Source organism: Mytilus trossulus, chromosome 7 (genome assembly GCF_036588685.1).
Source record: "Mytilus trossulus isolate FHL-02 chromosome 7, PNRI_Mtr1.1.1.hap1, whole genome shotgun sequence".
Taxonomy (NCBI): Eukaryota; Metazoa; Mollusca; class Bivalvia; order Mytilida; family Mytilidae; genus Mytilus; species Mytilus trossulus.
The window spans coordinates 13995114-14018681 of record NC_086379.1 but is presented as its reverse complement, the minus strand read 5'-3'; the positions used below and the strand labels follow the sequence as shown (position 1 = coordinate 14018681).

The window sequence follows — 23568 nt, the reverse complement described above, 5'->3', positions numbered from 1 at the left end:
ATCATTAAACATATTTTTCTTTTTCTTTGAAGAAAATACAACACGACTAGCTTTCTTAAACTTTTGAAACTATAAGAATTTGAAGAAGATTTCTACGTTAAGGTCAATATAAAACGGAATTTTATCCGACTTTCATATGCACAAGTAAGAGGTTTAGCTATAGCTATAAAACCAGGTTCAATCCACCATTCTATATTTTAAAACAAAATGCACGTACCATGTCAGAAATATGACAGTTGTCCATTCGTTTGATTTGATTGAGCTTTTGATTTTGCCATTTAATAAGAGACTATTAGTTTTGAATTTTCCTCGGAGTTCAGTTGTTTTGTGATTTTACTTTATACATTAGTATTATTCTATCTTATGAATTTATAATTACCACAGAAATGTGTTGTTTTATAGGAATAAGATTGTACCAGATTGCTTTAAAATTTTAGATATTGATCATTTATGTGAGCCAAATGTTCACACCACGTCACAGTTCAAACTACTCACTTACTTAATATCTAACCTACGAAGGATCAAGTGTGAAATTAGTATTACTTGATTCAATGTTGTGCTTTCGTTTTACTCTTTTCATTTTATTATTATTTTATGTCGAAATAACACAAGGTATTATTTATGAAGGGTTTGAAATGACATCGGATAAGATAAGAATCGCGCTTTTTCCTGGAGCTACTTTGTCGGATTTGATGGAAATTCTCCAGAAACATATACATTTCATTTTTCTTCGAGAGGTAAGTTACTCAATCACTTTCTGTTTTATATAAAACTACAAGTGCTTGACAGTGCTGACAATGGGGTTTATATATTATTTAATCGTAGTTTGTTGTAATTTCATCAGCGAATAATTCATCGATAATCAAGGTAAGAACACATTTAATTATAACCGAAATATGGATCATGTTATGCAAAGCAAGAACATTTGACTGTTAACGGAATACTTAGTGAATGGAATACTGAGTATTTATTGGAAAATGTCATAATGACACACGAGTTAGCTTATTGGACTTTGACCTCCCAAACACGTGGAATATGATTTTATGTCACAACAATTGGACAAGAAAACAAAGAAGATGTTGTATGATTGCCATGGGACGACTCTACACAAGAGTTTTTTAATCAAATGACACAGAAATTACTGGCCAACCAAAGATCATCGAACGGCCTTCATCCATGAGCAAATGACAAATCTCATTGTCAGTTAAAAGAAATAACAAAATGACAAATTTAAAACAATTCAAACGAGAAGAAATATGTTTTTAATTTACTACATTTAATGTATACTAATACCCCTAGCCCTCATCGCGATCCTAACAATACACAAACCTAGCAATAAAAGTATCAAGATATATTTGAGGGTTGCTCTAAGCAAGACGTAAGACTTCAATACACCAACCTAGCAATAACGTAAGACTACGACACACCAACCTAGCAATCGGAAACCGCATTTCGAAAACAAACAAGTTACCTGTTTGCATAGATAAAAAGATTGAACCATTGAATTCTTCCCGACCCCTCCCCAAAAAAGGATCAAAGTACATCCTTTGGGATAAGAATTACCCTTCCTGGTCGTTTTATGACAAATACAAATAGCAATGTATCGGGTGAAGCGACAGAGGTATTTTTTTTCTAAAAGTTATAGGATGAAATACTTTCGTTCAAATGATTACTGTATAATCATGCTTATTGAACTTTAAGATTTATTTAAAGCTGACACACAGTTTTCTCATGTTACATTAATCGAAATTAATCCAAAGCCTATAGATGTTATAGTACAATTATGATATTATATGCAGAGAAAGCTAGAGAAGTGATTAATACAAATAGAGTAATCATATATTAAACATTATAATACAATTCTTATATTTTTTTTTTCTATATTGAATTAAATATCTTTTAGTGGAAAATCCAATAAATATTTTAAAGTCTTACTTTTTTCATAAAAAGGAATTGTGGTTTGATCGACAATAAAGACAACTATCCCCATAACATGGGTTTAAGCAACTATAGTTTAGCAATCAGCAAAGCAAATCTTATATGGTAAAGCTCCGACATAACAAAATATGAAACAATGAAAAACGAAAATCGATCAGCCAACAATCATTCATTATAAACCAGACTGATTTATACGAATGATTGTTGGCTGCTAACTTCCAAGGGCAAATATGTCATGCATACCCATTTTGACCAAACGTTGCTACAAAATCTCAAAGTAACAAAGTTGTATTTAAAAGTTGCAAATATCAATTTTCGATACTGTTGATTCATCCATATTCGTTGGATACTTATTTTAGTGGATTTCGTGGGTAATGGGGAATCACGAATTTAAATGTTCAACGAATTAGAAATGGTCGAAAGGAATGTATAATATAGACTTTGAACACGAATTTAACTATCTATAAATATGAAAGTTTTTCTCAATCCACGAAAATTGGTACTTACGAAAATAAATGAATCCACAGTATACGAGTTTTAGATTTATACAGTTCTAAGTGGCAAATTGGCTATCTAGGAATGAGGAATTTTATATTTACACAGATTCAACCCTGTTGACTTTCCATAGAAATGTGCCGTCGCCGCTTTACAATTAAAATCGTCGCAATCTAATTATATATACACGTATATACTAATCAAAACATCTTTATACATGCATAATACAATTTCATTTCAGGTTAATATAGGACCATATCTTTACTATCTGTTAAAGGTAAACATCGAAACTAGAGATCTCATATATGTATATAACCAATGGTTTGATGAAGATTTGGTTTCTTTACGACAGGAACCAAAGGTATAACCTTTTTTCAAACTTTACTGAAAATGTGAATAAGTTAGAAAATATATATATACCTGTATAAGACGGATTGACTGTGTTTTCTCTTATGATTGGTTAACAATTGTTTGTAATCGAGAATGATTAAACATCAGACTGCATAAAAAAATCAGTATAACAAGTAGTATTTTCCGCAGAATTGTTTGTATGCTTTTGAAATTGTAGAGCAATATTAGGATTGCTATGGGCATTTTGTTTAAATAAATGCTTTGCTTATGAAACGGTCCCGATTATTTACGAAATACAATGAACATTAATGTAAGCACAAAAAACATTAGCAAACCTTTGGGAGATTCCGCTTCTTGTTGTTATATCTCCCAAACTAGGTGTGTCAAATTCAGCGAAAAACCTTCAAAAAACTTCATGGTATGTAATTGATCTGATCTCAATTATATATTTAGGTCACGGCTGTTGAAGTTGAAGTTGAATATTTAATGGATGACAATCTGTATGATTCTGAAGTACAGCAGCTATGGAATTTGGTGAGTGTTTGTAAACATAGCTAGGATTTATAACTGAACCATGCACCATGTCTTTTTCTGATGTAATGCAACTAGACTATTGTATTGGCTGTCTGTGAGAGGGTTGGGTATAATGTTCCTGTGGACAATTGCATCAACAAATTCTTATCTCAAGGGTGTCGATCTCGTAACTTTGCTTCCCCTCCCGGAGCAAAAGAATTCCCTCCCAGTTGTGGGTGGGGTTCATGTTGAATACTCTTTGGTTTTCTATGTTGCGTTTTGTGTACTATTGTTTGTCTTTTTTTAACCATGGCGTTGTCAGATTTTTTTTTCGATCTATGAGTTTGAATGTCCCTCAGGTATCTTTCGCCCCTCTTTGCTCAATTGAAAAATAAAATGCTTTTTTAGGCAGCGAACAAAAAAGGCATGATCGATTCTCTACTGACAAACGCACCATACAAGTGGCATCTACTAAGGACTTATGGTCTTAAATATAAAATATATTGCCGCTGTATGATATTAAGGAATTAAACATGATACAAGGTATCGTGATGTATCGTCTTAACTCTCTAAAGGTACAAATGTACATGTAAGACTTATGAGACATGGTCTTCTTTTCGCACATATCCAAAGAAAAAAGCAAATATATGTATGCACATTTTTAAATACTAAAATTCCTTCTTTTCAGAATGGTTCAATAACTCCCTCGCAAAATATTCCAATTACATGGGAGAGTAAGTTGTATACAGGAAAGGATCAGACAATTGCTTTTGTTGAGCTGGAATATATGCAGATAAATCATCGAGATCTTGTCAACCAAGTCGTAAATATACTTTCAAGAAAAATACAATAAATACAAACAAAATACACTGAATACAAACAAAATACACTGAATACAAACAAAATACACTTAATATACGGTGCCGAGTACACTAAAAAGTTGATATTTTTCTGACATTGAACTAATATTGTTTTTATACTGGACGTTAAATAAATAAATTCATAGCTATTTAAATTGTAACACAATTCAAACGTATTCTCATCCCTTAATGAACCCCTGGCTGTGTAAAAAAGAGTTCCATGACGAAATTGACATTGCACAAAATATAGCTGTGTTACTATATTTAGGAAATAAACACAACTAGTTACAGTATTTATATAGACAATAACTGTTTATTGTCTTTAAATATCAGCTGTGTTTGTACGAGGCTAGACAACAAGGTGTATGCGAGCTTTTAGCGAGCTACTACACCTATTTAATTTCGAGCCGAGTACAAATACAGCTGATATTAAAGACACTAAACAGTTATTGTCTTTATCCTGCAATTAATTCTGCATATTATATGTGCACGTGTTTTGAAAGACACAAATCACATGTTTTGCATTTTTTTTTTTATTGAGGGCCGTGTACTAATACGATACAGTAATCGCACATTCAGCTGAAGACGGGTTCGCAAAAAATGAATCTCGAATGCTCAACAATAATACGTCGCTCAAGTTGAATAATTATCTATTTTAACATAAAACCTAATTTCAACAGTAAAAACAAATAACAAAACATTGTCCAATTTGATACAGGAGTGTACGAATTGTCCTACGCTTCAGACTCTACTTTCACAAAACATGCATGCTGAAATTGACATGGTTGTTTTTTGTTTCACAATCATACAAGTTTTAAAATCGATAGTTGTCATCGTAGAAAAGACTGCTGTTCATGCGTGTATGTTGTCAGAATATTGTTGGGGTTCTTGTTGCTCTAAAGAAATGTTTGAAAACAAACAGAACGTATAAAAGTTATCGTTAATTCGCAATTAATACGTCATTGGAATGCGATTGCAATACACATTCTGAGGTCACGCAGGTTCATACAATACTCAGTCCGGCAGTGGGCGGAGCTTTAAAGCGATATATAGTATACAGATACAGCATAGCGATATATGTAGGGCTGTATCTGTATAGTAGAACACCAAATTGCAGGATAAAAATAAATTGTCCGCGTTCCATGTAGCAATACATAATAATACAAACTGTAATAAAAAAAATTATGTTGATACATTGTATATATAGATATAAAAAGATGTGGTGTGAATGCCAATGAGACAACTCTCCATCCAAATAAAAATTTATAAAAGTAAACCATTATAGGTCAATGTGCGGCCTTCAACACGGAGTCTTGGCTCACACCGAACAACAAGCTATAAAGGGCCCATATAATAAATTGATATAGTTGGTCCTGCTGTATGCAGTTTAATATGTAGAACTTGAAACGTCATTAACATCCTATGTTTTCATATATTCTATTACCTAGGTTCAAGACAATACTATTAACTGGGATTACAGTAATAACTCACCATACCCAACCTCACCTTCACCTCATGTGTAAGTATTTTTCTAATATAAGATGTGGTACACATGTCTGATTCCCAATGATCATCCAACAAAGCTCTAATGAAGTGGATTGAACAATTATATGCAATTTTATGGCCAACAATGAGAAAAAACAGGTGTCTCTCCACACAGTTACCAACTCATTTTCCAAAGTGTTTGTACATGTAGTATCAGTTTAGAACCAGTCGTTTTTGTTAATTAGTCCGTTAGTTGTCTCAATTGAACATTTTCAAATTATGCTTGTCTGGGCCTTTTATAGCCGAATATTCGGTATATAACCTACAGAAGTACGGATTGTTGATTTGTGCTTCTAAAGACACCCCACATCAGTTATGCGGTTTACCAAAGAATTATTGAACAGTTTTGCATGTTCAGCAATCGATCATTCATTGGTTCGTTCTACAAGAATATCAAGAATTCGAGTGTACTATACTTTTTATAGTTCTGATAATAGAAAATGCGCGGACATTGTTATTACATAATATACCGTATAGCTTTTGGCAGTGCTATAATTACACATATAGAATATGATTTATATAAATGTGTGTTTTATGTTTAGGGTAACGTTGTGTACGTGTATATAATATTATAATTTAAATTGTTATAATTACAGGCATGGCACATATGTGGCAGGTGTGGCGATAGCACAAGGGGGAAATGATTTTTGTCTCGTTGGCGTCGCACCTGGTGCTACGGGAATCGGTACGAATGTATTGAAATAATTAAAAATGAAATAGAAGAATGCACAATAACAAATTACACTTAAACATTCGTCATCTGACTATATCAAACTGTCTACGATTTAAAATTGTGTCTAAATTATTATGCATTACAAATTGAGATCAATTATAGATTAATTAAGAAATAAATATATTTGAAGGGAAAAAACATAATTTTATCTGAAGTGGCTCCTAATATTTAAGAAATACTGACCATAACTGCTAAACATGTATTGGTTTAATTTTTAAATTGTTATTTGGATGGAGAGTTGTCTCATTGGCACTCACACCACATCTTCCTATATCTATGAACATATGTGGGTATGTTTTTATAGGTTTGTTCTTGTGTTTTCTTATGATTCACTTCATGCAATTCTAATACTCCTTACGTCTAAAGTTATAACAGGCGAATAGCATATCTCTAGTATTAAAAGTAAAGTCAATAAAATTGATATCGTTGAACAATGTGGTATGAAGTTGGACACATAGATGACGAAACACAATACTTAATATATATTGTCGTTGGTCATCTCAACGAGATTGATTTTCTCGCATGAGCCGGAACGTGGAATAGAAAAGTAACCTAGTGGAGGTGATCAAGGAAAATCTTTTAATCACTATTTTATATAGGACGACGTTTTTAATTTCATTGACCACGACATGTGCGCCTTAGTTACAGCGATAATTGTCCATATCACTTTACTGTGCTGAGAATGAAAATTATCAGTCAGTAAGATCAAAGGGAAATTTCCTGAAATAGCGATAATGGTAATTAATAATATAAAAAAGGCGATGTATTATTATTTGTTCTTTGTAATCAGTATATTATAGTCTATACTGTAATGTTTATAGATAATATACAATCATCTGTCACTTAGAGAGTGAGTAAATCCACTTTTTTTTTTTTTTTATCTTTATTCAATTCTTCAACATATATATACAACAGATATATTACATATTACACAAAAATATCACAAAGCAATGTTTTAAGGATAATCACATATATAATCAGCACAATAATTAGAAATTAAATGTTATGACACCTTCGGTTTAATTTCTTGTACCAGAATATTATTCTTTAAAAAGTGTTTCTCAAAAACATTTCTCATACATTTTGCATCACACAAATATTCATACAGGTAAGTTATATAATGTTTTACAGTGTATTTAAATAGTCTAATAAGATCAACATTACTGTTTAAATTTTTAAGTAAATTCCTTCTTCTGAAGATACAATAAGTCGCTACAGATAACATGAAATTGACAAAACTTACATTTACGCCTTTGATAGATACAAATAAACCAAACATAAATACCTCTTCATACACTAAATTATCAATTTTGTCAAAATCAACATTATCAAATAAAACTGACAACTTCTGTTGCATAAACAGATGAAATTCTACTAATTCAGAACATAATAGAAATAAACGAGTGATATTTTCTACTTCCTTTTCACATACATCACATACATTGTAATTTATAAGTTTCATAGTCATAAGTTTAGAATTTGTGAAAATACAATAATGTGCTATTTTGAAATCTAGATCAATTAATATAGATGGTTTCCAATAGAAATTAACGTTTTTCCATACTTTACAAAGATCATTCTCTTCAATCTCAAAAACTTCTGTCCACTTTTTATAGCAAATAGGATGCTGACATAGTTTACTAGTAAGTAACAAATACAGTTCTTTGAAAATGACATTTTTTATTTATAGAGCGAGAAACATTTCTCCTATGAATATTTTTATGAGTAATTGCTGTCGTGTCTAATAATAAAAAGAAATAAAAAAAAAATTTTCAAATTAAACTATAGTCAAATTTTATTTATTTTTTGGGCTGGTTTTAAATATTTTTTGTTTGTGCAAAAAAATATTCAAACATTAAGATAAATACATTTAGAAGACTACACAGATTTGAAAATATTAGATAAAGAGAATGAGGTGCACATCTTTTTGTTTGCACTTTGGAATAATATTTATAAAAAAAACTCTGTGGTATAAAACGGGGAGATAAGTACTTAATACGTTGGCATATTGTTGGCACAATGTTGGCTTATATTTCTATATTGTCATGAAATATATCCTAAGAATGAGCATTCAAATAAAGTTTCTTTAAAATTGGTTCAGTGTCAGAAGATCTTACACTGAACCAATGGACGACATAAGTCGAATATCATTGGACCAACTACTTAAATAACAGTTGGTAAGAAAATGTTCGGCCAATATTTGGCCAACCATACAAAAATGACAGTTGGTGCCAAGTTGTTGGGCCAACGAGGAGCCAACAGTGTCAAAATAACTGTTGGCTGAGTGTTGTTGGGCCAACGCTGGTCTCTTGTTGTCCCGCCAACGCCAACTGTTTACCAACTGTGCCAACTAATCACCAATGTTGGACCAACAAAGTATTGCTATCTGGGGTAATATGAATTACAATGGTCCAACTGTGTCCAAATGACTCGGATGTTTGCAACTATACTCTGTATGTCATCTGACATGCGGTCATTATCAAAAATCAAAACTAGAAATACTGTATAGTAAACTATAAAAAGATCATCATATGACAAAATGTGAAACAATCTTAACAAAAAAAACTAAAGGTTTGGTTTATGACAAAAGAAGTATGTAACCAAAAACGACGGGTGCTACATGTGGATCAGCAATTGCTTACCCTTACGGAACACCTGAAATCGCCATGGCGTTGTCAGTTTATTTACTATCTATAGTGTTTGAATGTCTTTCTGGTATTTTTCGTCCCACTTTAAAAAGATGGACCATGAAATTTTTTTAAACCTTGTATTAAAGCTATCTCTAGATGTTGCTGAGAAATGAGGATTAAATCTTAATTACATCTACTTTACCACTAAACTGCAACTTTTATCATTCCAGCAATATCAATCGGTAGAAAGGCGACAGATTCGGACTGCGCATCAGCACACACACATCGACTGGGTAAAGTTGACATTTACAATGGATCATGGGGTCCAAAGAAATTTACAGCTAAATTCATGCACGTTCCTGTATGCGAATTTGCAATGTCGGAAGGCGGTACTAAGGCAAGTATGCTTATGTCGTGGATATTATTACATCTAATTTTCGTAAAATGATTAACGTTGAGTCAAAACCAGCATCGGTTTTAATTTATCCAATGTAACATTAAAAAATCTGTACTGTTTTTCGTAATCTTTTAAGATAAAAATGACTTTTCATGATGTTCAGTAGTAGTCGTTTGTGGTGTGGTTCATAATTGTTTCTCGTTTCTCCTTTTCTTTTTTATATATTAGACCGTTGGTTTTCCCGTTTAAATGGTTTCAAACTAGTCATTTTGGGGGCTCTTTATATCGTACTGCTCGGTGTGATTCAAAGCTCTGTGTAATCGACCGTACGTTGACCTATAGTGGGTGTTTTTCTTTCACTAAATGTGACTTGAGCACCTGAGATCACCCCTAGTTTTTGGTGGGGCTCGTGTTGTGTATTTTTTAGTTTTCTATGTTGTGTCATGTGTTCTATCGTTTGTTTGTCTTTTTCATTTTTAGCCATGGCGTTGTCAGTTTGTTTTAGATTTATGACTTTGACTCTCCCTTTGGTATCTTTCGTCCCTCTTTTGAATAGAATGTCGTCTGATTGGCACTCACACCAAATCTTCTTATAAATATCTTTTATAAAATGTTTCTTGACAATTGAATTACTTTTTCTATTGAATATTTTACAATAACATGTATGTATACGTAGTCTTTTTTAAGCTTAAAATAGATGAAGGTATAAAAAAACGTAATATAAATATAAAAAAAGGAAAATGAAAATTAAGAATTCAAACAGAGTGCATGACATTCGCTAACATGTATATTGATGATTATATGTTTCAACTTCTGTGATGCGCCCTGCAACTCCCAAAATTTTAAGATTGCAGTTCAGACTACTAAACACATATATTGTGTAATATTCTAATTTTACTCCTCATTATAGGGCCGTAAAGGCAAAGGAAGTATCTACGTCATGTCAGCAGGTAATGATGGTCCAAGCTTCAATACAAATACGTTTTCTCTCAGAAATAGCATATATGTTATAATCGTGTCGGCTGTCAACGCCAGAAGGGAACCGCCATCATACGCTCCAGTCGGATCGTCAATCATGGTAGCAGCATACGGCGGTGACGACAATTTAAAAGTGGTAAATAATGAAAACATAAATATGTAAAACAAAAGAGCATGCGTACAAAGACATGTATATTTGCATGACGGGCTGGTTCATGTATGTGTAGCTGCAGGAGACGCTCACACAGTCGACTAATCAAATCAATAAAAAAAAATGAAAATATAAATTTAGAATTCAAACAGAGTCGACTAATCCGGTCTCCTTCATTTGAAGTTCAAGCGATTTAGTGTTTATTTTTACCTATTTTGTATGCCCCACCTACGATAGTAGAGGGGCATTATGTTTTCTGGTCTGTGCGTCCGTTCGTCCGTCCGTCTGTCCCGCTTCAGGTTAAAGTTTTTGGTCAAGGTAGTTTTTGATGAAGTTGAAGTCCAATCTTTGACCTTTCAAATTTTAATGCCTAATTAGAGTTTTTACCCCAATTTCGTGTACTGGGGACACATTCTTGTTTTTATTATTTTTTTGGAATTGTTAGATTTGACTTTGGTAAACTTCTGATTCTTCTATAAATTAATTGATCTATTGCACACATGGTACATTGTGCGGAAAATATGAAAGCAACACTAAGGGCTACCACAAATAAACTTTGAACTAAAAAAAACTTTGCAAAGTGGGTCGACTGAAATGAATGGCGGAAAATTTAAATTGCTACTTTGATTAGGAATTTCAATGGTATGTTGCATAATGGGCAAAAATGTTTAACCGGACTCTGCCGTGTATTTATACATTCCTCCACATCTTAATTGACGACCTTCTTTTGTAAGGATTGAAGAATTCCATGCAACTATTTTTATTTACCTCAGTTTATCCTGTGGTCGAATAAAGCTAAGTCATAGATTTGTCTGCTGTTGTTATTTGGAATAACAGCATGTTCATGAACAAATTTTTTTTCATCAGAGGTCTGACAACAAGTTAATTTTTTTTCATCAGAGGTCTGACAACAAGTTAAATTATTTTGGGGAAAATCGTTGTCTGCGTTCATATCTATGAAAGTAATGTATTCTATAAAAACATATTGTAATTCGATTCATCTGACTCCTGTAAATTTGTCAAACCATTTATTTAACTCACTCGTCAGACCAATATTAACTTATAACAGTGAAATATGGTATATGGATGCATACTCATCCTTTTATAAAGCTTCAATTAAAGGAGATAAAAATAACAAAAAAGTAGATACTCTTAATTTCATTGACAAAAGTCCACCTGATAAAGTACTCAATAAATTTAATAAGTTAACTTTAGGAGTAAAAAAATGCTCTTGCAATATAGCTGCTCGATCTGAATTAGGCAGCTACCTTGATTGCTTTATAAAAAGACAAACTCTTCTTTTTCATGATAGACTATTAAGGGAAGAAACTAGTCCCTTACTAAAAGAGACACTAAATTTGGCAAAAACTTTACATAATGCAGGTATTTATTCTTGGTACTCCTATGTAAATCATGTCAGAAGTCAAAATGATTTAGAAATTGTTAACCAAAATAAAGATAAAAATAATAGGCTAATATTCAAACAAAATCTAGAAAACTCCTATGAAAATTTATATAATGATAAAATATTAAATTTACAAGAGAATAGCAAACTCCAACTTTTTAAAAAAATAAAGAAAAGCTATAACTTTGAACCATACCTACTTTCTCAAAACTTTGAATATAGACAACTAATTTCTAAATTTCGAATAAGTGACCACTGCTTATTAATAGAAACTGGAAGATACAGGAATATTCCCAGAGATTTAAGACTATGTACACATTGTGATGTACTAGATGATGAGTTTCATTTCTTTTTTAAATGTAAAATAAATGAACAATTAAGAAAAGAATTTTTAAATGAAAATAAATATAATAACTTAAATGATATAGATAAATTAAAACATATCCTCAACAGGACACTTGCAAATTAGGCTCCTTTTTAAAAAAGTCACTAAGACTGAGGGCAGGGAGTCCTTGATATAATTTGAATCTCTTATATATTGATTTAAAAAAAAAGAAGACAAATTATAGTTCAAAGTGTCTCCATTGTTTATTTTCATTGTTTTATGTAAACTGTATATTATGTATAATGTTTCAAGCCATTGGTCCATATGGGCGTAAAGTGCTTTTCAATAAAGAATATTTCTTTCATATTTCTAAGATTTTCAAAGTATCAAAATCAGATTCCGCAGTTATCTTCGTTTCTTACTTATAGTTTAAATGGTGTTCATAATAATTTTCAATGACAGGACATTTACATGTAGTTTATATATTTCCTTCAGAATTTACTAAACCCAATATCAGAGTGTAGTAAGATGGATTCCGGTACATCAATTGCTGCTCCTACAGTCAGCGGAGTTATAGCCCTTGTCTTAGAAGCTAGGTAAATAATTTTATGAAAATATTTTGTAATTTAGTATTTTTGGCCTTATAATCAAATATTGACAACATTTTGTAGAAATGAAGAAAAAATCACTATAAGTTAAACAGGTTTAGTTTAAGAAAGGAGACGCAGTAGCCCTGGCTGTTCTGACTCTAGCAAAACAAGAATGTGTCCAAAGTACACAGATGCCCCACTTGCATTATCATTTAACATGTTCCATGGACCGTGAAATTGGGTAAAAATCTAATTTGGCCTTAAATGTAAAAAGATCAACCAATAGGGAAGATGTGTACTAAGTTGCAAGTGGATTAGACTTTAACTTAATCAGAAACTACCTTGACCAAAAACTTTAACCTGAAGTGGGACGAACGGACGAACAGACGTTCTTGCAAAACTTGAAAACATTTCAGTGTTCTGTTCGACATAGAAATATTTTTATGTCGCCAGTTTTCCCCTGTCAATTTTATCATTATGTGAAAACATTAAATATTTTGTCTTCCATTGTAGGCCTGATTTATCGTGGCGTGATATTCAACATCTTATAGTATGTACATCAAATACTAATCTGAAAGGCACGTTAGTCGAATGGCAAAGGAATGGCGCAGGATTTTTAAGTATGCATTAATCATTTCTTATGGGAAACCGATTATGTTCTAATACTGGTAAGAAAAGAACAAAAGTTGTACCTTAAATGTATATCAATTTTTAAAATTAAATCAATGAAAACTTACAATACTTCACCTAAAAAACTTAATATCATAGCAGTATTTATGACAAAATCTTCAAAATATAAAAAAAAAAAATTGTTTTTGATTAATTTTTGTTCATTCTTTAAAAATCTGAATTCCATTTATTCGATGAAAAGTTGCTTTCCATCCCAAAACATTTATTTTCAGCTCACCCAAGATTAGGATTTGGGTTGATAGATGCGTACAAAATGGTGTCGTTAGCAGAACAATGGATGCTCCTTCCTAAGCAGTTAAGCTGCAGCCAAAGAAAAAGGTCTAAAGTGTAAGTTAATTGACCATGAAAACGACACTAATTGATACACATACTATATGGTCAAGTTAGTAATACAATACATAAGAAATGTCCCAAAACTTGGTTAAAATTTGCATAAAATTTGCTGGCTTGTTGCACTTTAACTGCAAAACGAAAGCATAATTTATGTATCTCTTTTATTTTCTGAAATATAGCTAATTAAATTCCTTCATAGTAGGTCAACATTTGTATAGTCATCACATGCACTCGGCGGAATTATCTTAAAAAGTTAAAATCTGATTTGAAATTTATTAGTTATTCTTAGGGACATTCAAACTCATAAGTCGAAAAGAAAACTTACAACGCCATGTGGCTAAAAAAGACAAAGACGAACAGATAAGCAATAGTACAAAAAACACAACATAAGACTAAGCAACACGAACCCAAACAACAACTGGTGTGATATCTGGTTCTCCGAAAATGTAAGCCGATCCTGTTCCACATGTTGGATCCGTACTTGTGTCATCTTGCCCTTTTTTCAGGTACTTTTAATACATGATGTATTACATTTCCAAAACATTTTGGTAGCCATTTATTGTCTATCCTAGTACACTTTTGGATTTTCCAAAGAGTTGTATTTACTTTAATTCATTGCTAATTTTAGTACTGTAACAGTTCTGGAAGTTTCAAATCGTATAAATAACTTTTCTTTCGAGTAGTTATAGATTCTAGTGCAATTTTTGATACATGTTATAAGTACATACTCTTCCAAAGGTTTCATGTATTTAATTCCTTTTTTGTATAGCATTAACCTCTTGTATATTAACCTACCGGATATTTTCATAGCCTTTAACTTACTTTATTAAGTCTTATTTCTCTTTCTATCTCTAGTACAATTACAGGTCGTTTCCGTAGCGATAACATCTTCATTGACTGCAATTCACAAACAACTTGTCAAAATTGCGGCTGCAAAATAAAATACTTAGAACATATCAAAGTGAAGGTTACATTTTCATGGAATGGGGAACGCTGGTTTAATGCAGGTAATAGGGATATGTATACTGATTGATAAATAAACTGATGCTGATATTTAGAGTATAGTGACAACTATGTTATGGCAATTTAGCCCCTACGATAATCAATTGTCATAAATGTAAAAGCAGTACATTTTTAAAACCCCATGAGGCAGTATAAAATCGTGTCAAATTTGGGTGTCTGAGTGGCTATGCACGATGTATAAATTCACAGCCATGTTTAGGGATAATTACATTACGAAGGTAGAATTCGATGTATCTTTTACAGAGAATCTCATGCTCTCTGTTCCGAAAAGTAAAAATGTTACGCCTTTAGCCCTCCCTTTCAGAACCTTTCAATTGAATGTATTGTAAAATTTGTTCTTGTCCTGAAAATATTAAATGTAATAATTGCCACCTGACGGGATGCAAACCACGATCAATCAATCAGGTCGAGAGGATAATCAAGTGTAAAGAAAGAACTGAAATAAATCAATATAAACGTTTTGCTCAATGATTTCAAATTTCAAATTACTTATCATAAATAACTTATTCCGCCAGATGTTTTGAAAATATAATGAAAGAGATAATTTTAAAGCGTTAATTAGTGGTTTTTACTGATTTTGCGATCTCTTAAATTTTGTGAAAATATTTCTACACGAATCGTATATATATATATACAGGTAGAAATCAACAAATGTGTAGTACAAGCTTACATTCATTGGCGAATACCTAACCTCGCTCGAAAAATCTAGGTTTATGCATTGAAATCGCAAAACAGAAAATTTAAAAAAAACCCAAATAGAATCATATTCAAAACAGTGTGGTCCTGGCCATTGATTGGCGACCTAAATTATCCCATTGACTGTTAAGATTAGGTTAACGTTTGTCGGTTACAATCATTGCTCACTATGTACTTGTTAAAGACACTGAATATGTGGGATCACCAAAGGTTCTCAACACCTAAATAAAGCAATTCGATAAACGAATACGGAATAATACGATGTGTTGATTTATATCAATAATATAAATCAAAACATAAAGGTTATTCCTGAAGAATTTTTCGAATTAATCTATTATTAAAGGCGTTAAGAACCTTTGGTGACCCCACAGTTTAAATTCTATAATAAGTAAGAAGTGATCAATGGTCGTTACAGACAAATGTTCACCTAATCTGTCCCAGTCAATGGGATAATTTAGGTCGTCAATCAATGGCCAGGACCAAACTGTTTTGAATATGATTCTAGAACGGGATGTACAAGTGAGCAGCCACTGCCAGTCTAATGCCTGGTGTTAAGGGAGCGTCTCACTCTTTGCACGTTAAGAAGAGTTTTTGCTACAACTGTTTGAGGGTTGCGTATGTCATGTATGTAGTCTGTTGCAAATCATTATTATTGTCCTTTTCTTATACAGCCTCATAATTAAATAATTTGATTTGCAGTCTTATTTTTCACGTCCTCATCCCGGGAGGCATCTTTTTCAGTATATATATCATATTATCTGCTGCCATGCGGCTCTTGGGCTGATATTGAACCTAGGGCTAATAATACATGCGATATGAAAAATGCCATGTAATAATCTGATAATATTTATTGTTTATTTGTTTTCGTCCTGTTCATGCATGAAATATTTGCCACAGGACACTATGAATATACATGCAATGAAGAATCAATCAATTAATCTGTTATTATTCTATTTGATACACCACATTGAAAAAAACAACTAGACATTATACAAAAACACATGACCATGGTCCATCATATTTTCTGTAGAATTAACGCAAGATAGTTAAAAAATATGTCGGATGGGACCAAAATAGGGGTTTCTCAACGCCCATTAAATCTTGTGGAATTTATCCAAAGTGCCCGACATAGCGGACATGATCAGTGGCGTAGCTAGGGCTATTTACGTGTACGCCCGAACCTCGAGGAGGGGCCTGAATGAAAAAAGAATCGTACAATAACAATATGTCAACCGACATCCGTCAGGACGACATAACTAATGTCAGCTGATCTATTTGATTGTTATCCATTATATCCAATTTATCACAAATAAATCGAAATATATATATTTTTCGGTGTTAGGTTTCAATCAGATATTGATCAAAATTGATACATGGTTTTATTTGTGTAGTACAATGGCAAATTCAAAAGGGAAACATAACTGAAATAATAAGCATATTTCTTTTTGAATAGATGAAAAATGACCAAAAGAATGACAGAACAAAGAAATATAGAAATGATGCCCCCCCCCCCAAACTTCCTATTGCCCCCAATCCAGACCCTCATATATCACGGTGACATTGTTAAATATATTTAACTGGTTTTGTCTTCAAAAAGAATATTGTATTTGTATACAAAATGTTATACATATATGTAATAGACAATATATACCATGCCCTCTCAGCCGAAGTCGTAATATCATATTTCAATGAAAGAAAGTATTTGAAAACTTGACTCCCTGTGCAATATATTTTTAAAAGGTGACCAGGCCAGTCTGATTGAAATTGTGCACAGATAAGACAGAAATTAACCATGAAAAAAAAACTTCAAGAAAGTTAAATTAAATTCGACGAAGGTTTAAAAAAATAATTGATTTGTAACAAATTTTAACCCAAGATTGTAAACTGATGCAAAAAGAAATTCCTTTTATTCATAAAAGACAGAACTCATCATATATAATTTCTTCATTTTTCTCTCAATACTCGTTTGACCATAAACAGTTTTTGTTCAGCTACCGTAAAAATTTACGAAGGTTTGACATTTAAAGTTATTGGTATCTTCAAACTTTAACCACGTACCACGTAATGAACCAACAGGTACATGTACATACATTTATATTATTGACACCGCCGCCGAAATTTAGGACCGAAATGTCTCGCTTTCGACATAAATGTCAATAGCTCGACAAAAAATGCAAACCACATATCGAATCTAAGCACATAATGAATTCTTTAAAAAAAAAAATAAGGAAAGTGATTTTATAGAATTCACTGTAGATTTAGACTTTGACAGAAAATGAACAAACATATAATATGATACTAATTTTCGTCACTTGTATTGCAATTACAAGCCATTGAAGAAAGACTTAGAAGATTGATTTACTGTTACCCAATTCTTTCATTTTTTTTAGATGAAAATATGTTTTTTACCCAATTCAAGTGTACGCCCGGGCGTTTTGACGTAAACGTAGCTACGCGCATGAATTGATCTGTTGTATGTCAGCCATCGCTGAATACAGTCATCGTGAAACTTGTGCTTGCACGAATTCTCGCATAACCAATCGCTTATCTCTATTTTCTGTAGACATATGACACAATGGTCAATAGTGTATAATCTGGTCACCCTGTTCATCTCGAAGCAGGTCCCCAGACTTCTATGTAGTTGAATACTTTATATATATTATTTTTTATTATCATAACTGGCCTGTGACTTCACTATATTAGCATACATATGTATCATATGGTGCAATTGTATTTCAATCTAATACCATAAAGCCCCTTTGAATCAGTAATAAGGCTAACAGTTGTTTTAAACACATTTTAACCAAAAAATTTCTGGAATAAATATTTCTAAACCAAAAAAAGTATCATAACTTCCTTTTAAAAATACAATTATCGTCCCTTTATATCTTACTATTTATAAAACATGGGAAATTTGAACTAAATATAAAAATATACATATAGGTGAATTATAATATTATCAGTGATATCTACTGTTTATTTATAAAATGTGCAAACACAAACTGTGCACTAGCTTATCAATATTTATTTACTTACTATTATAAAGGATTGATATTTAAAAACTCCGTACATTGACCTATAATGGTTTACTTTTATAAATGTTATTTGAATGGAGAGTTTTTTTTTTTTGGCACTCACACCATGTGACATCTTCCTATATCTAATAACCCCTATAATGTGCATGTATGATTAAAATGAATTGATATTTAACGTCCAGTGGCAACTATTACATATTCATATCAGACTATCAGAACAAGAACATCTCAATTGATGTCTGCTTTGTACTGGACTTGTCCTAAAACATATGACTTCGCATTCGTTTTTAAATTTTTAACGTATTAATTTATACCGATATTTTCCTTTATATTTATTTTTGCTTGAGTTGACCATTGCTAGTAAAAAAGATTATCAGAAATAGTAAATAATGCCCCCGACGTCACATGTTATAAGACTGTGTACTGGACCAGCCTGCTCAGTGCTGAAAAGGAATTTATTTACAATGCTAGTGCATTAGTTAGCGATGCACCTGAATACATGTGTCACTTAACATAAACAAATTATTCTGACTCAAAGGTGCCTATTACTTGCGATTACTGCTGAATTCTGAGTGCCTGGCGCAAAAAAAAACAAAAAAAAAACTTGAAAAAACTTGAAAAAACCTTGTAAAAACAATAATTTATATTCTGTGTTTTGTTATAACGTTGTAGTTTGAAAAATCGACAAACTACAACGAGACCAGTGATTTAATAAAGAGATTAAAAAGGTAATTGTAAAATAATTAAGGAGCAAAAAAAGCCAAAGAAATTTCTAAGGATAACAAGTTGTCGCAGCACTCAGTAATTTTAATCGCACCGTTTATTTCCTACAGCCTACAGAGGGCAAGTAGAACTGTATTTGATTTCACCGCGAGGGACGAAAAGTTACATTTTAACTAACAGACCAGCAGATAGGTTACAGTCAGAAACATTTACATGGGAATTTAAATCTGTGCAGTCCTGGGGAGAAAATCCATGCGGAACATTCCTCCTTAGTTTTGGTACAAGGACCAAGGACGTAACAGGTTAGATTCGTTCATTTCAAATTCCTCCTTAGTTTTGGTACAAGGACCAAGGACGTAACAGGTTAGATTCGTTCATTTCAAATTCCTCCTTAGTTTTGGTACAAGGACCAAGGACGTAACAGGTTAGATTCGTTCATTTCAAATTCCTCCTTAGTTTTGGTACAAGGACCAAGGACGTAACAGGTTAGATTCGTTCATTTCAAATTCCTCCTTAGTTTTGGTACAAGGACCAAGGACGTAACAGGTTAGATTCGTTCATTTCAAATTCCTCCTTAGTTTTGGTACAAGGACCACGGACGTAACAGGTTAGATTCGTTCATTTCAAATTCCTCCTTAGTTTTGGTACAAGGACCAAGGACGTAACAGGTTAGATTCGTTCATTTCAACTTGAAACTGAAAGGAATTTGAGTGTGCATATTATTGCATGATTTACTTGCATACAATTAACAATGTCAGGGGTCTGAGGTAAACAATACAATACACAACTTATGTACATTAGACAACTATCTTCATTTCTGTTTTTGACATTACTATCGTATTATGAACTTCAGTAAGATTGACAAAGAAACAATTGAAACCATGTGCCATAAATGCCTCTGAGGCAGCTACTGAAATCTTTCTCAATGCAGTAAAGACCGAATGACGATGATGTGAATAATAAAAGGATAAAAAAAATAAACAAATGCGTTTTGGCTATTTTGGAATTGTAGTTACAAAACAGAAATATTCCCGGCAAAAAGCGACTAGCTGTCAGTCAATAATCTAGGGGGCAAAGTGGTCAGTCATTTTTAAAAGGCAAACTACATTATGTGGGTGGTTTTTATTTCGCCACATGATTTTCTCATGTATATGTTTGACTGTTGGGGTGGAATAATTTTGTTGTAAGGACTCCTAGCTCTCGATCGTTTTCTTTTGAAAATCATAGATCCGTCACTTATTCGTTTAAAAAATATGTCCTACTCAAGATCATCGATGGTTTATAAACTTTCGGTGGAGTATCCACCGTTTGTATACTAAGTCTTATGTTTTAACGTGATAAACATTAAGCTGATTTGATTTTTAAACAGTGAAGCTTGAGTCTTGGCATCTTACTCTGTATGGCACTATGGAGCCTCCACCATCACTTCAGGCATGTAAGTATAGACTTGAATAATACTTATATGATATCATTTATACATTGATTTGAAACTTGAACACACACTATTAATTATTATATAAATATGTCCCCTTTAGAAATGGGTCGAGATCTACATTTACATCTTTTATATCAAAATCTATACAGTAAATAATTAAGTTTTAAATTAAGTCCATACATTGAACGATCAATAATTACAAAATGAACATATACATGTGTTAACAAAATAGAACAAAGTTATAAAAAAATACATTGACCAGCTCAATTATAATCAAATATACTAGTATATTGATACATCTAAAAAAATACATGAACATACAACGAAATTGATGTTCTTGATTACTAGCCTTTTGCATGTTTAAACTAAATTAGACGAGCATTTTCAAATTACATGAAACTATTTAAACAGTATGACTTTTTAGTGCTTTTAATATTTGAGTGAGCTATGAGACTTTTGGATAGAAAAAAAGAAGTGTAACAAGTCAAATATATTATAATAGCTTTCGCGTTGTCCGTGCATTTTTTAATGGATTTGTTTGCCGTGATCCATATAAACATGCATATGGCTGTCTATACACATATAGGTATTATAACATTTCGGTTTTCTATATGGTGAAAACAATATTTAGTTCAAATGTTTAACATACTTTCTACTTGTTACTCATTTGTTGTTTAATTTTTCAGGTAGCGCAGCCAAACAACGTTTTTGAGAGTTTGATATATATCATGGGCCTTTATATATCTAGTATAATTTCACATTTTATTGTAAAAAATTGTTGCTTCTCCACAATAAAAGACATTCATTGTATGTGTTTGTTGATTTGTCAATTTACATCGAATAGATATTTGTTTTTGTATTAAACTCAACATTTTTCTTTTTTATTAAAAGAAATATACACGCTTAACCGAAATAAGTAAACGAAGTAAATGGTGCACTCTGGCCCCGTTAAAGTCCACACTTGCTTAAAAGTACACAACAAATTTCCGCTAAAGTCAAACAAACAATCACTGGACCGCAGCATGCCAACCATACCACAACTCTTTTTTTAAGTATAAAGCATCGTCACGAATTTGAAGTAAATGTATGCACAAAAAAGGGTTCTGAAAAGTCAATGTATGCACACACTTAGTACAAAAAAGTCAAACAAACAACCACGGGACCGCAGCATGCCAACCCGATGATACCACAACTCCGAATTCACTTCTGATAAAACATTTTATCATGGTTATCATTTGTTTTTCTCTATAATGACAGTGATACATGATTTATGGAATGAATACAATACAAGTAGTTGCGGTAGCAGTGGTGAATCAAAAACTTTGATATGGTGGGGGGATACCTGCCATCTTTTGAAAGTGCCCCGATTGGGGTTTTAGTGCGTGGCAACAATTTCAAATACTTTGCGACAACTATTTTGCGCGTGCTGTTTTGTGGTCTAGAAAAAGTGTCATATTTGTGAGATGAGCTTACATAAAATTGAGAATGGAAATGGGGAATGTGTCAAAGAGACAACAACCCGACCTAATAAAAAAAAACAGCAGAACCCTTATGAAACTGAATTGTTTGTCGCAAACTTGCAGCAGACTTGCTGCAAGCTTGCGACAAACAAAAAGTTTGCAGGAACACAGAAATCAGTGTTTGCAGATGTTTTCCGCTAGCTGCAAACTTTTGGCAAACATTGCTATAAGCTTGCGGCAAGTTTGCAGAAACATTAATGTTTGCCGTAAGATTGCCAGAAAGTTTGAAATAATGAAGAATGTTTGCCGCAAGATTGCAGAAAACTTTGACCATTCAATATTTTTGCCGCAAGATTGCAGAAAACTTTGACCATTCTATATGTTTGCCAGAACATTGCAGGAATTACACAATATTGACTGGGCATGCCAAGTTGGCACTTCCTGAATGCTAACAATTTGAAATTGTGGCTAGGTCATGTTGGTTGTGTTTGGAAATGCATTTAACAAAAAAGAGATCAAGGAGGCATTTTGGTTCAATAATATGGGATAATCAGTATGTTATTGTGTAAGTACAAATGATTCATAGAACTGCATGTTTTAATAAAGTAATTAATGTTATCATCATACATAATTAAGTTAGCAATTATATTTACATGTATGTGTGTCAGATTGAAAAACTTAAGCTATTATAAGTTTGATTTTGTAACTGATGTACTGCACCATCATTATCATGTTTATTTAGATTAAGTTAAATTCTGTAATGCAATTATTACCTAGCCACATACTCAATACACATTTGAGATTTTACCTCTTTCATTTTTTAATACATGCATATTATGTCATTTGAGAATCCACTTTTTCAAAACTCAAACGCTGGTATGTATTTCCTTAAATCTCAGTTTGCAACAATTCTTTCAATGACAGTTAGTATAAAGACAGGAATTGACTTTTTAAAAATGTTGCTGTGTAATTTGAAAGAGATAAATTGAATGTGTTTACACACATGAAATTGGTATATGTGTAGATTCTTCAAGTTTGCCACAATCAATTGCCGCAAGCTTGCAGCAAACAATTGCCGCAAGCTTGCGGCAAATCTAATTTGCATAATTCTGTTTGCCGCAAGCTTGCTGCAAACTTCATTTGCATGGTAAAATGGTTGCGGCAAGTTTGCAGCAAACATTTGCTGCAAACTTGCGGCAAATGTTTACCGAATGGCTTATTTTTCGGTAAGGGAAGGTCACCAACGGGTCTTCAATGTAGCG

At 32.4% G+C, this 23568-nt stretch overlaps 1 protein-coding gene across 1 annotated transcript; it reads left to right on the top strand.

Moving 5' to 3' along the window:
- The first annotated feature begins 635 nt into the window (after positions 1–635).
- LOC134726178 (furin-like protease kpc-1) lies at positions 636–21558 on the top strand. Its single transcript, XM_063590578.1, has 13 exons — positions 636–737; positions 2675–2794; positions 3238–3318; positions 3986–4120; positions 5606–5676; positions 6299–6387; positions 9296–9462; positions 10373–10576; positions 12817–12917; positions 13425–13531; positions 19522–19713; positions 20781–20846; positions 21533–21558. The coding sequence occupies exons 1-13, from the start codon at positions 636–638 to the stop codon at positions 21556–21558; spliced, it is 1461 nt and encodes a 486-aa protein (XP_063446648.1).
- The last annotated feature ends 2010 nt before the right edge of the window (positions 21559–23568 follow it).

Coding starts and splice junctions, on each gene's coding strand:
- LOC134726178 (XM_063590578.1), top strand. CDS start 636: ATGACATCGGATAAGATAAGAATCGCGCTTTTTCCTGGAGCTACTTTG. Junction 2,795..3,237: donor CTTTACGACAGGAACCAAAG/GTATAACCTTTT, acceptor TTATATATTTAG/GTCACGGCTGTTGAAGTTGA. Junction 10,577..12,816: donor GTGACGACAATTTAAAAGTG/GTAAATAATGAA, acceptor TATTTCCTTCAG/AATTTACTAAACCCAATATC.